General features: G+C 39.4%; 2 protein-coding genes and 2 pseudogenes across 3 annotated transcripts; 2 read left to right on the top strand and 2 right to left on the bottom strand.

Moving 5' to 3' along the window:
* The first annotated feature begins 55 nt into the window (after positions 1–55).
* Positions 56–5,243, top strand: LOC123469772. Of its 2 annotated transcripts, XM_045169057.1 has the most exons (8): positions 56–433; positions 3,133–3,256; positions 3,339–3,595; positions 3,664–4,149; positions 4,220–4,389; positions 4,445–4,577; positions 4,662–4,768; positions 4,833–5,243. In XM_045169057.1, exons 5-8 carry the CDS (start codon positions 4,279–4,281, stop codon positions 5,037–5,039), a joined length of 558 nt encoding a protein of 185 aa, XP_045024992.1. In that variant the 5' UTR covers positions 56–433; positions 3,133–3,256; positions 3,339–3,595; positions 3,664–4,149; positions 4,220–4,278; the 3' UTR covers positions 5,040–5,243. The 2 variants fall into 2 exon arrangements, with proteins under 2 accessions (XP_045024992.1, XP_045024991.1); XM_045169056.1 differs by lacking the exons at positions 4,220–4,389; positions 4,445–4,577; positions 4,662–4,768; positions 4,833–5,243 and having other exon boundaries at positions 3,661–4,181.
* LOC123469884 lies at positions 669–3,049 on the top strand. The gene has a single exon (XM_045169230.1). It carries the CDS (start codon positions 1,589–1,591, stop codon positions 3,047–3,049), a length of 1,461 nt encoding a protein of 486 aa, XP_045025165.1. The 5' UTR covers positions 669–1,588.
* A 5,899-nt stretch (positions 5,244–11,142) lies between the features above and the next one.
* On the bottom strand, positions 11,143–12,393 carry LOC116935305 (annotated as a pseudogene).
* Positions 12,394–12,527: 134 nt separating this feature from the next.
* On the bottom strand, positions 12,528–14,105 carry LOC116935304 (annotated as a pseudogene).
* Between the last annotated feature and the right edge of the window lie 579 nt (positions 14,106–14,684).

Raw genomic sequence — 14,684 nt, 5'->3', positions numbered from 1 at the left:
CAGTTAAAAAAGTTTGCCCACTTTTAGTACACCTAGTAATGTTTAAATCGTAAGTGTGAGTTAAGTGGTCCAGCGCAACACTTGCCAAAAGTGCTGAAGTACACTAATTCCGGTACTCAATGACAAGTGTATACCATATCTCTGAGACAATGCTGGCCTTACAGCCAGTGGCAATTCTTTCTCCCCACCCCTTTTGTATCAACCCTTATCTGCGCCCTAAGGTGAAACGCCTCCAAGGTCGAATGACTCACTTCTTCTGTGCAATATTGCTAAAAACAAAAGACAGACAGTAGCCACAACAGTGTGGGTGTGTTCAAAGTTGCAGCTCTGATCGCCATTGCCAGTTACATTGTCGTTGAAGGTCCAGATAGGTCATTACCTGCTGTGTTTTATCCGCGTTTATCAGCATCGAGTGCAACGATCCTTAACTGTAGTAAGCTTGCTGTTTTTTGTGTTTTTTTTTCGTTGATCGTGTAAGCTAAGCAGGGTTGCGTTTCAGCTTGACGGCAGAGTGTTGTAACAAATTTTTAGTTCTTGGTTTCTGGCAGTGCCATAGTGCCATGTCAAGTGTGGAGAAGCGACGAAGTGACTTCTCGTGTTTTAAATGTGAAAAGATTATCCCTGGCCCTTACACAGAATTAAGTAGACACTTTAGGATTCAACATGGTTTTAAAACCGCAGGTAAAGAAAGAAATAATTTAGTTTGCGGACAAAATTGATGCCAGCTTAAAATTGCGTCATTTGCTAACTTTGCGTATCATTTAAAAGTTTGTGAAAAAATATCGTTACTCGGGAGGTAATCGAAAATTCAGTTATGGTAGAAAGTGATACAAATTTAGCACAAAAAATTAATCGCAGTGCAAACTATTTCGTTGGAAATGAATTACCGGATGGCAGTGCATGCTCTATTCGAGAAAACGGTATTGATTTTGCTATCACCAAAATAATGCTGAAACTGTCGGCTATTTTCAATGTAAGTGAAACAGCCATAAATTTTTTACTACGTTCGTTGATTAGCTCCTTAAATGACCACGAGATTCACACCATACAAGAAATGATTGTTTCCCTACAGAATTTATCAACTTCACATAAACGTAAAAAATTTTTTTCAGATCACTTTCAATTTTCTTTTCCCAATGAAATCTTTTTCGGTAGTCAAGAACAGCATTTGAGGAACAAGAACAGGATATGTTCGTCAAGGCAAGTGCCGCACACTTTTTAGTACATCAGCTTACGATCAACACTGAACGCTTTATTTTCCAATGAGGAATTTTTCAGTGCATTTTTCTCTGAAAAGGGGTCGACTGATGGATTTATCCGATCTCATCGTGATAGCTCCCATTATTCCACTCATGAGTTTTTTAAGCGATACCCTTATGCGGTTCGGTTACAAATTTTTTATGATGACGTAGACTTAGTTAACCCGTTGGGCACCAAAGTGAAAAAGCATGAAATTGGTAATTTTTGCTTCGTTATTTTGAACTTACCTCCACTTCTAAATTCTAGTTTTAAAAACATCCATCCTTTTGCCATTGTAAAAACTCAGCATTTGAAAAAATACGGGTTTGGAATTGTTATCAAAGAATTTATGAAGGAGATAACGATTTTGGAGTCCGAGGGCGGCATGCTGCTAGACATACCAAGTAGGTCTAACTTCCGTGTACATGGAACAATTGCCACTTCGTGCGCAGACACAAAAGGCGCTCACGAAATTGGCGGTTTTATGAGTTCATCCGCAACTAAACTCTGTCGCCTTTGCAATATTGAAAGAAGCGCCATTCGTAATCATGCGACCACAGATTCTATTGTTTTTAGAACTAGAAAATCTATTGATGATGGAGTCCAACGTGTGTTACACTGCCCTGAAGAATGTCCAAACGGAGACTCCAGCACTGGTATAAAGGGTCCATGCCTGTTAAACGAAAGCCGATTTTTTCACATTGGTGAAAACCACATTTTAGATTGTATGCACGATTTTGCAGAAGGGATTATTCCTTTTTTCTTAAAATTATGTCTTCGAGAGTGGGTAGTCAACAAACGTGAATATGGGTTGACGGCCGATTTTATAAACAAAAGAATTTCATTTTTCCATTACGGTAGTTACGATTCGGAAAACAAACCGAGCGAGAAGTTTTCTGATGCAATTTTGCGTGCTGAGGGTAACTATAACATTAAACAGCGCGCAGCCCAAAGTTTGTGTCTCATGAGACATTTTCCTTTACTGTTTGGTGATAGGATTGCAAAAAATGATCCTCTTTACCAATTTGTTTTACTCTTTCTTCAAATTATGGATATTGTTTTTGCCCCAGCCATTACGCTTGCCCACATATATATTTTAAAGGACTTAATATTTGTGTTGTTTGAAAAATTCAATTTATTATTCCCCAACGTCCAACCCATAAACAAAATGCACCACCTTATTCATTACCACGATATAATGCGGTTGCATGGTCCACCAACTCGTTATTGGTGTATGCGCTTCGAGGCTTTCCATTATGTCATCAAACGTAGGGCACAGTTTATTGGTAATTATATTAATATTTGCATATCAATGGCTGTTCATGTTCAACGCCTTCACTGTTTGAATTTTATTGAGGATAAATTGATTTCCACCAAGCCCGTGTTTGGTCGCAGTAAAATATGTTGTTTTACTGAAATTGCTCAGAAATATCCTGATTTAAATTTTGATTCAGTGTTAAATCCTGAAGTAGAAATCTCAAGTCCTAACTGGGTTGTGATCGAAGGATGGAAATACCACCACGGGGGGATTTTGGTCATTAAAAAAAGTTTTGAAACATCTAGTGGGTTGCCTAAATTCGGGAAAATAAAAATTTTTTTTGTTCAGTATGAAACTATTTTCATAGTTATGTCCGTCGTAAGAACAGTCGAGTTTGATGCCCATTATTACGCCTTTGTAGTTGAAAATAAGACCTTGGACAAAACCATTGTATTGAACATTGTAGAGTGCTTAAGGAACGAACCTCTTGATTTACTGTCAAATTTTTCTAATGATTCCAAATCTTATGTTTGTCCTCGTAACTTTATTTAATATCCAGTTTCATTCAATCTTAGTACGTGAGAATTTAAAAAATACGCAATCAGTCTGAAACCAAGAGAAAATTTTATTGTCAGGGAACCTTTGTATGACACAGCATGGATTGTAATCCAGAAAAAATTAAGTTATGGACTGTTCTCGAAGTGGAAGAAAACTTAAAAAAACAAGGATTTGGTGAAAATATAACTAGCATTTTGAAAGGTAAGAAAAATTCAATCCTTAATTTTGGCAACACTATGGCAATAACAAGAAATATTACTGTATTTTTTTATTTTTTTTATAGGCAACGAGATAGACGGAGAAGCTCTTTTACTACTTAATAATGCTGATGTGCTTAATATGGGGTTTAAAATTGGTCCAGCAGCAAAGTTTCGCAACTTTTTAGAAAGTTTAAAAATTCCACTCGATAATAACCCATCAACACATTCAGAACATCCTGCCTCAACGTTGACGGTGGGCACAAATGTTTGCAGTGGCCAGGAAAGTGAATTGGAATCGACAGTTGCAAATGTACTTCCGGAAACAACATCAGATGAAAGCGTAAGTTAGATGTCAAATATATTTTTCTTATGGAAAGCTTATATTACTATTGCAATTTTTTTAAGCAGGTTGAACTCAACGTGATGGAAGTTTTAAGAAAGTGTCCTGCAGGAAGACTTATAATAAGTGAATATCTTGGAAGAGATGAGGAATTCATCTCGAGTGAAGAAAGAATAACAATTATTCAAATTCTGTGTGACCACATTGTGAAAACAGATCCATTACAATATTTTCCTTTGACATCGACGAAGCTGCTGTGGGCTGAAGCAATAGTGAAAAGTTTTACTTGTCTAGGGACAAAGGTGACCGATGCCTAGGGCAAAGTCACTATGAATCACGACATCTACTTTCACCCCAAAGCAGGAGGATTCATAGAAAATAAATTAAAAGAAATGCGAAGAAGCAAGGGAATTCGGAAGAGAAAAATATCCTCTCAAACAAGTTCTACACTGAACACATCCACAGAAAAAAAGACCAAAACTAAAGTTAAGAAGGGAGAAATTCTCTTAAAAGGGGCAAATGTGGTTTTTGATGAGTCTGTCATGGTATCGATGGTAACTATGTTTTCTTGTTTCTTTTGTTTTCGGATTTTTTCTAAAGTTTTATTGAAAACTATTGCTGTAGGTTTCTTGGTTAAAGTACATGGGCCTTCTATCACAAATAAAGCCAAGATCCATGAGTACATGGAGAGTACATTTGATTACCGGGAGCAGCAAATTTCTGTAACCTTAACGTTCGCTTCTCAAATTTTCGAAGAATATCCACGTTACGTGGATTTTGAAAACGGATCTTTGGTAATTCATACAGTTAAATTACGTAATTTTTTTACTATAATCTATTTTTTGTTAGATATTGAACGATTTTTATCGAAAATATAAGGACGCACACTCCTGCTTGGAAACGCGTTTCTTCGGACGGTTCCAGAACGCTTTGGTTGGATTAGCGGAAAGGAAAAAAGTGGAAGTTACAAAATCTACTGACGGTATGATAAATACGTTTATTACTTGTAGAATTGAAGGCATGGAAAAAATTTTAAAACATTTAATATCTTTTACGCGCTTTATAGAATCTCTTGGGGCATTAGTTTTGTGTTTGAAAGTAATGCCCAGTGTATCCAGGATTAAGAAGGCTGATTTTTCATCAAAACTGGGTCGCCTTTTTTACTTCGTCAAAGTAATTTCTGTTTTCTTATTTTTTACTTTCATCGACCTGACTGAATGTCATTTCTTTTTTCCAGGAAAATGCTAGTATATCTTCTATTGTGGAATCAAAAGACGAAATCTATCATAAACAGCCATTCTTGATCGTCTCTGGAACCCTGGAATATCCTTTATCATTCTTTCTCGTCATAGAAAACACTGCCATTCCAGTTGGTAGTAACTGTGCTCATGCCTTTCATGTGCTATTTGCATCTTTTTTCCTTTTCCGATTGGAATATCCTTAATATCTTGACAAATTTTGTCTTTTTTTCGAACAATTTGTTTTTCAAATTGGGAAGAATATCAGCGCTTGCAATCAAGAATTTGCAAACTGCCTCGACAATGTTGCATCAGCAACAATTCCGCAGTCCCTCGAACAACAGCAGCAAAGTTAAATTCATTCTTTGATATACCGCTTGTTTTTTCACCTTTATTCGTTTACTGCATACCAAATCTAGCCTTAATGAATAAATGACAGCATCACCTGCTTTTTCTAAAATCTAAATTTTGTTTATTTCATTCATCTACCCCTATAAATCCACCTGGTTGTCCAATAATTAGTGTACCACACGTAGGTACACCTAATATAAACCAATGCCCACCTTCGGCCTAAGTGGGCTGCTACACTTTTTAAAAAGTGTACGCCTAAGTGTATATATACACTAGATAGTGGGCGTCTACCCCAATAAGTGTATACTTTCATTTTCCCCACTTTAAAGTGTTGAGTTTTATTTTCTATAAATCAAACCAAATAAACATTCGCGCCGACGGAGATGCTGTTGAGTATCTCATGACAGTCTTCGTTGACTTTCATTCGTCTGCTGTTCGCGTTCTCTGTGTTTAACTGTCATCTGGTAAAGAGGTAAAGTCTATTGCTTGTAAAATAATTGTACTACTAAAAAATACTGAACTGTGATTTGAGTATCACAGGTAACTTATTGTTGGCTGTGTCATGAATGACATTGACTGTTCAGTGCAACAGGTAACTTATGCGACATATTGACTGTGATTTGAGTATCACAGGTAACATATTGAATATGTCTGTTGATTAAATATTGAGAATACCACAAGTAACTTATCGACTGCGATGATTGAATAGCACTGGTAACTCAATAGCTGACTGTGAAAACGAGTGTGTATTTTGAAACTACAGAGGAATCTATAATTATTTCAACCTATTCTTGATGATAGAATTTGAAGCAGTACTGTGTTGTGGATATCATTTTGACATATATTCAGAGAGTTCTATTTTTGAATCACAACAACAGGTGCCTGAAGAGATAGATGGAGTAAATGTGGTGACTAATCAGAATGCAATTGACTCATGGAACGAAAGAGACGTGGATGCCTGTTCCATCATATTTTACAATATTGAGCCAACGTATCAAACCTCCATCGAAGGATCTGCTACTGCTCATGAAATGTGGAATAGGTTGATACTGCAATATGCCCAAGTAGCTGTGGCCAACTCTGCCCATCTTCTTGGAAAGTTCCATCAATATCGAATGGATCCCGGTAAATAATTATTGAAGGAACTCGTTTAGACACGAAATGTGAATGACTGAATAATGTTTGACATTTTATTTATTTACCAGATCATTCAGTCATGGCTCACATAAATAGACTCAGATTGATGGCTGACGAACTAAAGAGTGTCAATTCCCCAATATCTGAAGAAACTCTAATTGTGAGAATTCTTCAAACACTACCACCCAGTTATCGATCTTTTTGTCGGCCTGGGATAGTGTTCCACGAGCTGATCAAACTATCGCTAACTTAACGGGGAGACTCGTAACGGAAGAACTCAGAGCCAAAACCCATGGTGTAGCAGATCCTGCTGATGTTGCCTTCTTTGCCTCACATCCATCAAGAATTCAGCAACAACAAATGATACAACAACATCACTCAGAAGCTAATCCTGCTCGGAGCCGAGGTTGTATTCTTTTATCAACAGTACAGTTCGCTAAGTAAGTGGAACTCAACTCAAATTTCTGCAACTTATAGGCTCAAAAGGTGACCACTACAACCGGGGAAATAAGCATAATTTCCGTGGCGAACAGTCAGGCTATCGCAACGATCACAATCAACGTAGCTACAGCCATCGAGGTGGACAACGTGGAAGAGGTGGAAGAGGCTGTTGGAGTTGCGGAATGACAAACCACAAATCCTACAACTGCAGAAACAAGAAAGATGAAGAAAGAAAAGATGCAAGAAATGGTCAGTTTGACAAAAACCGCGACTACGACTCTAAAAACAACTCCTTTGCTGCTCTCTCTTCTCTCTGTTTTGTTGCACGAAAACCCATCGACTGGTATGCCGACTCTGGCGCGACGCATCATATGACTGATCAACGTTCCTTTTTCAGCTCATTTAAGGAAATCGACTGTGAAACTTGGAAGGTGAACGGCATCGGTGGTGCTCAGCTAAACGCGTTGGGAATCGGCACTATCCCAGTTCATTCCTATGTCCACGGAGAAAGAAAAAATGGCGAATTTCATGATGTCCTTTTTGTTCCTGGACTGGGAACCAATCTTTTCTCGATCGGAATTGCCACCGACTCTGGTATTGACGCGCACTTCATCAAGAACACTGTTGCATTTGTGAAGAATGGCACAGAGATCTCGGGCCAGAGAGTCGGCAAGTCGCTGTATCATCTTAAAGTAATAGCCAAGAATTCCGACCAAGACAGCACTTATGCAGCCGCTGCCAGCACTACTCGTCCCGTTCCAATCTGGCATCAACGTCTAGCCCATCTCAACTGCAAGACTATTTTGAAAATGGCAAGAACTAATGCTGTCGCTGGACTCGATCTTGACTTAAACAATCTTGACTACCAACTATGCGAAGGATGTATATTCGGAAAGATGAGCAGGTCTCCTTTTCCTACCAGCTCTACTCAGGCAGAACATGTAGGTCACATCATCCACTCCGACATCGGAATCGTTCCTGTTCCGACTCCTAATGGTGAACGCTACTATTCAATTTTTAAAGACGACTATAGCAACTGGACATCGATGGCGCTGATGAAAAAGAAATCCGATGCAGCTGATTTTTTCATTAAATTTGTTGCTTTTGTAAAAACTGCAACGGGAAAAACGGTGAAAATTTTAAGGACGGACGGCGGTAAAGAGTATGACAACGGTTACCTTAACAACTTTCTGGCTACCTCCGGAATCGTTCACCAAACTAGCAACTCCTACACTCCCCAACAGAATGGTGTTTCTGAAAGAATGAACCGGACAGCAATGGAGTCAACCCGAAGCAGTTTGCACATGAGAAGCAACAGACTAACAAATCTGTTTAAGAAAGCCGACAACTCAATTCTGGAGCTGTGGGGAGAATTTTTGAAAAGCGCTATCTACGTACTGAACCGCTCACTGTCTAGTTCTGCCACGTCTAATTCATCCACCAAGACACCTCATGAACTGTTCTACAAGAAGAAACCCAACATCGAGAATCTTCGCGTAATTGGCTGCAGGGCCTATGTCCATGTTCCCGATTGTAAACGAAAGAAGCTGGACTCGAAGGCAACTCCTTGCTGGCTGGTAGGGTATGGTGAAGAAACGAAGGGATGGAGACTATGGGACCCCGTCTCTAGAAAAATTATCGTAAGCCGGGACGTCATATTTGATGAGAATTTGCTGATCAGTGACTTCAAAGACGACTCCAATCACAACGCATCGAACCAGTCCAATAGTACTATATTTGATCCATTCTTGCTGGCAACTGGAATACTTGGCCTGGTATATCATGTTTTATTTCTTAAATTGTGCATGTGATAAACAGTATTCGTATTTTTTTTCCAATGCGTCAAATTAGGACCCTGGTACACCACTTGAGGATGAAACGACGGGTCCCGATATGATTAACCTGGTTGAAGAGCAGCATGACGTCGACATTCAGCACGTAGAAGATCAGCAAATCAACGTCTTGGAACCAGCAGATGAACCACCTAACCTTGATATGGATATCAATGATGATCATCAAGTGGAAGAGCTTGAAAACCTTCCACTCCCTCAAAATGCCCAACGTGCACTCGAGGACAATGCTCTTCTTCCTGAAGTTATTCAACCTCTCGACCAACATGATATTGAACAGGAAAATGCTTTGCGAAGATCAGACCGCACTCCAAAGTACAGTGCGAGATATCAAGAGTTCCGACGATCACTCGGGTTGACGACACTAATCGGTAAATTGAACGTCAAACTAAATATCTGTAGGAAAGTGAACTAATCTGTAATTTATGACATTTTTACCTAGATCATTTCAAAATTAAGCATGCCACTGCTTTGTTCACCGAGTCTTTTGAACCACAGAGCTACAAGGAAGCTCTTGAATCTGAACATGTAGACAAATGGATGGCGGCATTTAAAGAAGAATATGATTCGTTGATTGCAAACAAGACTTGGGAAATTGTTCCTCTTCCTCCCGGCAGTACCTCAATCAATTGCAAGTGGATTGGGAAAGTTAAACCAGCTTACGACAGCATTCCAGAACGCTACAAAGGAAGACTTGTGGCTATCGGTTCGAGACAGAAATATGGCGTTGACTACGATGAAGTTTTTGCTCCTGTTCCACATCAAGAAGCCGTCAAAGCCGCATTTGCTGAAATAGCATCCCTTGATCTTGAAATCATACAGTTTGACATCAAGACTGCCTTTTTGTATGCAAAACTCGACAAGCCTATCTACAGGAAACAACCCGAAGGATTTGTTGTTCCGGGAAAAGAGGATCACGTATGTTTACTCGTCAAATCTCTCTACGGACTCAAACAAGCTCCCCGATTGTGGCACCACAGACTCGACGAAGTTTTGATCAAATTTGGACTTAAAAACTGTGCGGCTGATCGATGCATCTATATTCGACGTACTCCAGATGAAACGACTATCGTAATTGCTCACGTGGACGACGGCATTGCAGCAAGCAGCAGGAGGAGCGTCCTCGTTGACATCGGGACACATCTTGGCGCTGAATTTATAATGCACACTGTTCCACCCACTCGTTACATTGGCCTTAATATTTCGCGTGATCGACCAAATAAGAGAATCTTTGTATCCCAGTCCCACATGATTGAAAAACTGTCTAGCCGATTCGGAATGTCTAATCTAGCCCCAAAATCCATTCCGGCAGATCCATCAATCCGTCTTATTGCGAACAAGTCTCCAAAGAGCGAGGGAGAGAAGTTCACTTCACCTTACCCCTACAGAGAAGCGGTTGGCGCTCTTCTATACCTTGCTCTGATGACCCGTCCGGACATTTCCTACGCAGTAGGCCAAGTATCCAAATATTGTCAAAACCCCAACGAATCTCATTGGAATGCCGTTACTCAAATATTTGCTTATTTAAACGGAACTATGGATTTTGGCATCTGGCTTGGTGGAGAGCGGACGGGACTAATTGGTTACACCGATGCTGATTTCGCCGGCGACAAAAACGATTATCGATCAACATCTGGAAGTATTTTCTTCTTCCACGGAGGTCCGGTATCGTGGTCAAGTAAGAAGCAAACCTGCACGGCTTTGTCCACGACCGAAGCTGAATACATTGCTGCATGCGAGGCTACGAAGACTGCTGTATGGCTTAGCTGCCTTCTCCAAGATTTCTCTGGAACGGATCAACAAAAGGTCCCAATGTTCTGTGATAACGAAAGCGCCGTTCGGCTGGCGTACAATGCTGAATTTCACCAGAGAACAAAGCACGTGCTGGTTCGATACCACTATATTCGGCAACAAGTTGCAGAAGGAAAAATTGAAGTCAAGTACATTTCTACTAATGATCAACTGGCAGATATTTTTACTAAAGCACTTCCAAGTCCAAAATTTATAACTATGCGAAAAAGAATTGGTGTTGGAAAAAGATCTGACTAAAAATCTTATGTCCATGTTTATGTTTTGTGTAATGTTATGTTTGTTAATTTCTTTTGATGAATGAGGGTTATTGGTTTGAGGGAGAGTGTTGAGTTTTATTTTCTATAAATCAAACCAAATAAACATTCGCGCCGACGGAGATGCTGTTTAGCATCTCATGTCAAATAAACATGCGCGCCGACGGAGATGCTGTTGAGTATCTTATGACAGTCTTCGTTGACTTTCATTCGTCTGCTGTTCGGGTTCTCTGTGTTTAACTGTCATCTGGTAAAGAGGTAAAGTCTATTGCTTGTAAAATAATTGTAAGAAATTATCTTGTGTACATTATTGCACTGTATTGCTTGCTATATGTCCCAGCAGTGAAAACCTCTCAGGTGACAATACAGTATTGGATTAATGAGACTAACTCTTTCTGTGTACTTGTTTATTTAATATCAACATAAAGTGGGCTTAGGTGGGGTTTCCATTTTTGACTGTGTAGCTAATCCATTCCGGCACTGTCTGTAACGAGAATGGGAGTCAAGATGGCCTCTTTCGATGGCAGTAGTATAGTTGAACTTTCGAGATTTTCGTTTTCTTCTGGAGAACTGTTAGCGTCGTTCGAAGGGTGCATTCTCACTCCAGCAATATCACATCCTAGCGTTCTTTTAACATTGATGGATTGATTGTCCGTCAATCTTTTCACATTTCAATAATTTTATCAGCTAGCTGAAGTAGTTTTGTGAAAGATTCAGGTCTTTCGTCAATGAAAACGCAAGCGTAGAGTGGGTTTATTACTTTCAACATTTTGAGCCAAGGAATGATCACTGGTCCTCTTACTTGCAACTCCAGACAGCAAAATGCATGCTTCATATAACGATCATACTGTTTGTCAGTGCCTATGAAAGTCACAACTACAGTATCTAGTATGTCGTCCATCCAAGGAAACGTTTCGGGGTTTAAAAGACGAGTAGCAGCGGCTTTAGGGCCGTCCCGTGGGAAGCAAATGATATTCCCGATCAGTGACGAAGAACCTGTTGCAGTGATGCTATCACCCAACGGAGCGACTAGTTTCACTTCAGTTATGTACAACCTCACCAGCGCAATCAAGTGTTTCTCCACTAGAGTTAGAGATTGTATTTTTGGTAGTCTTTTAATCCGGCCGTAATCGTATCCATTAGCTATGGACAGTTTAGGAATCTTCTTTTTTTGTAAACTGTTGACACAGGATGAACACAATTTCACAAAAAAATATATCCAATGTTGGTGATGGTTCGATAAGTTCAGGATGGATATAAAATCGTAGTTGGGTATCATTCGGGTGTTCGAAAACACTACATACACTTTTAAATTCTCCCAAACTGTCATGCTAAGAAGCATCTTCCCTCTTCAATTGAAGAGGCAGCAATAGGGGGTCGTCTACACCAAACGTAGAATAATTCTTCTGCGAATATGTCCGAACTCCACACGTGCCAAATGTGAAAAGATCGCCATTATATTCAATTGCTTCTTGGTAACTTGCAATACATTTGTCTTTGATATTGTTTGATATTGGTTGAATCAAAAGTGACGTTTGTTCCGTAGAAAACCCAATACATTTGAAACGATCGAGACCTCCATTTTCATGGAAGAGTAGTAGAGCTGCGTCAGGGTCAAATTCGAAACCAAATAATTCACTGTCCTTTGTACATACTATAGAATCACGAACTAAACCGTCCTGTTTAAGTTTTTTTAGTTTGTTTTCAAACTGCATGATATTTTTGGTGATTTTCGTTTTTCTGCATAATTCATATAAATTTGATTCATTCCTTATTAAACATGCACCATACAGATAACGATGTTACCCACTTTACTTATTTTATTTGCGCAACGTCTTATACGCACATCTTATACTTAAAGCAATATTGAAGTATATTAACAAAATTTTAACATCGCACGATTTGAAATAAAGAAAAATATCAAACGTAACTACAAATTACAAAGTTTAAACAGTTTACGAAACAAAACTTACCACATACAGCATCTCCTTTCTCGGTTGACCCAGAAAATTCAGCAATGGATGATTCTAATTCTTTTCTGTGATTAACCGGTAAATTATTTTACATTTTCTCTGAGTAATGTTTTGAACCATTAGTATCGTACTAGAAAACAAAATTATATTATTTAGCTTTACCAGCAGTATTCCAATTTGGAACATCTTTCTCATGTGGTCGAGAACAAATATGTTGATTGTGGTCGGGAATTTTAGCAATTTGATGCTCTTCAGCAGATTGATTCTGTCTACATAATTTCACTTTTACTTTCGCAGAAAGACGCTTTGTTTTCTTTAGATGAGGAACAATACTTAGACTTTCACGCAATCCTTTACTCATCATCTTCTTTGACAAACCTGTATCTGTAGGAAAACCAAAAAGATGACAAGTAAGTTTCCCAATTAATTGTAATCTTAACTAAAATGAATAAACATAAATTAAGCATCACTCCTTTACCGTCTTTAACAGTATCATCCTGATTAATTTCAACACTCACTGCAAAAGTAAAAATTAATGTTTTTATATCACATTAGAAACAATATAAGCTTCAAACAATGGCTAATTACCTCCTCTTACAGTATCACCGCTGAAATTTTTCAAACATTCAGTAAGTTCTTCGTTTCACCTCTAATCTTAAACTTCGTTTCATTTTTTATGCTGAAACGAACTAAAAAACTAACTAAACGAAACAAAGGCGATACTTCAACTACCATAATAGTCTGTCATCCTCCCTCCGTCGATTCTAAAACGTGTGAATATATCCATCGATATATATATATATCAATTAATCCGGTTAACTGATGCACATTACAAGGTCTAATACGCACTCCAATTTACTAAGACCTAAGTAGTCTTGCCACCCTCCCCTCCACCCCCCTGAAAAATCTCCCCTCCCTCCCACATAACTCGACAAAAAAAAGAAATCAAACCCTTCCCTAAAACCAAACCACAAAAACGATAAAAGTGGTTTAATCGCCAGCGCTCACGATCCACTGCACAGACCAGGATTATTTTTACACCAAATTTTTAGTCTCAACAAGTCTGATTACGTCCACCCTGAACAGACAAGATCAAATTACAAAATCCCACGAAACCCGTAAATTGTCCGGAAAAACCGGTCCTAATAACATACCCTAGGACCCCCTTGGAATCCAAGAAGGAATAACAGAGTGTGTCGATCCGGTGGTAGCATAAAGGGAATATTGGCGCCATCTCCAGAATTATGGGAAACTAAGGCTGCCACGGCCAATATGGGGAAATCAGTACAATCTCCGCCTGTTCTCTGCGTAACTTGAACAGGCAATCCTTTATGAAGGCGAAAGGCGGAAAGGCATACGCCTTCTGGTTTGCTCAACTGAATGCTTGGGCGTTTGTCCACCATGCATCCGGCTGCGGAAGCCAACTTACAAACTTCTTCAGTTGCGCATTCCATTGTGAGGCAAATAGGTCTACGTTAATTTCGTAGACTGCTGCTAGCTTCGCAAATATTGCTGGTGAAAGTCTCTAGTCGCTCGAGTCCACTTTGCTCCGGTATTCGTGGTTTGCAATAAAATTAAGACAACCGGGTAGATGGATGGCCTGAACGTCTATACGTTTCTCTTCACACAAAGCGCTGACGTCTACCGTTATTTGGTTTAGAGCGGCCGATCTCGACCCACCCCGTTTGTTAATGTACGCTACCACAGTCGCATTGTCTAGTTGGATAAGAACGGATAAATCCGTTGCGTGACTGGCAAAAGCTTTCAGGCAATTAAAGGCCGCCATGAGTTCCAACGTTGATGTGTCAAGCGCGCTCTAGGAGGGGCCAAGGGCCTCTTGCCTTTCCCCCGTTACAAAACCCGCCCCATCCAGAAAGGGAAGAATCCGCGAAAACTACCAAATCCGGATCATTCTGTTTCAAAGGTTTACCGTTAGCAACCACTAAGTTTGTAACCCACCGTAAAAAATCTCTACGGGCCGCTTCAGATAAAAAAATCAATCCCATGTTCCCTCTTTAGAATGGGGAATGTAA

Source organism: Daphnia magna, linkage group LG2 (assembly GCF_020631705.1).
Source record: "Daphnia magna isolate NIES linkage group LG2, ASM2063170v1.1, whole genome shotgun sequence".
NCBI classification, from domain to species: domain Eukaryota; kingdom Metazoa; phylum Arthropoda; class Branchiopoda; order Diplostraca; family Daphniidae; genus Daphnia; species Daphnia magna.
The sequence above is the reverse complement of the archived record's forward strand: the minus strand, read 5'-3'. Positions and strand labels throughout refer to the sequence as shown.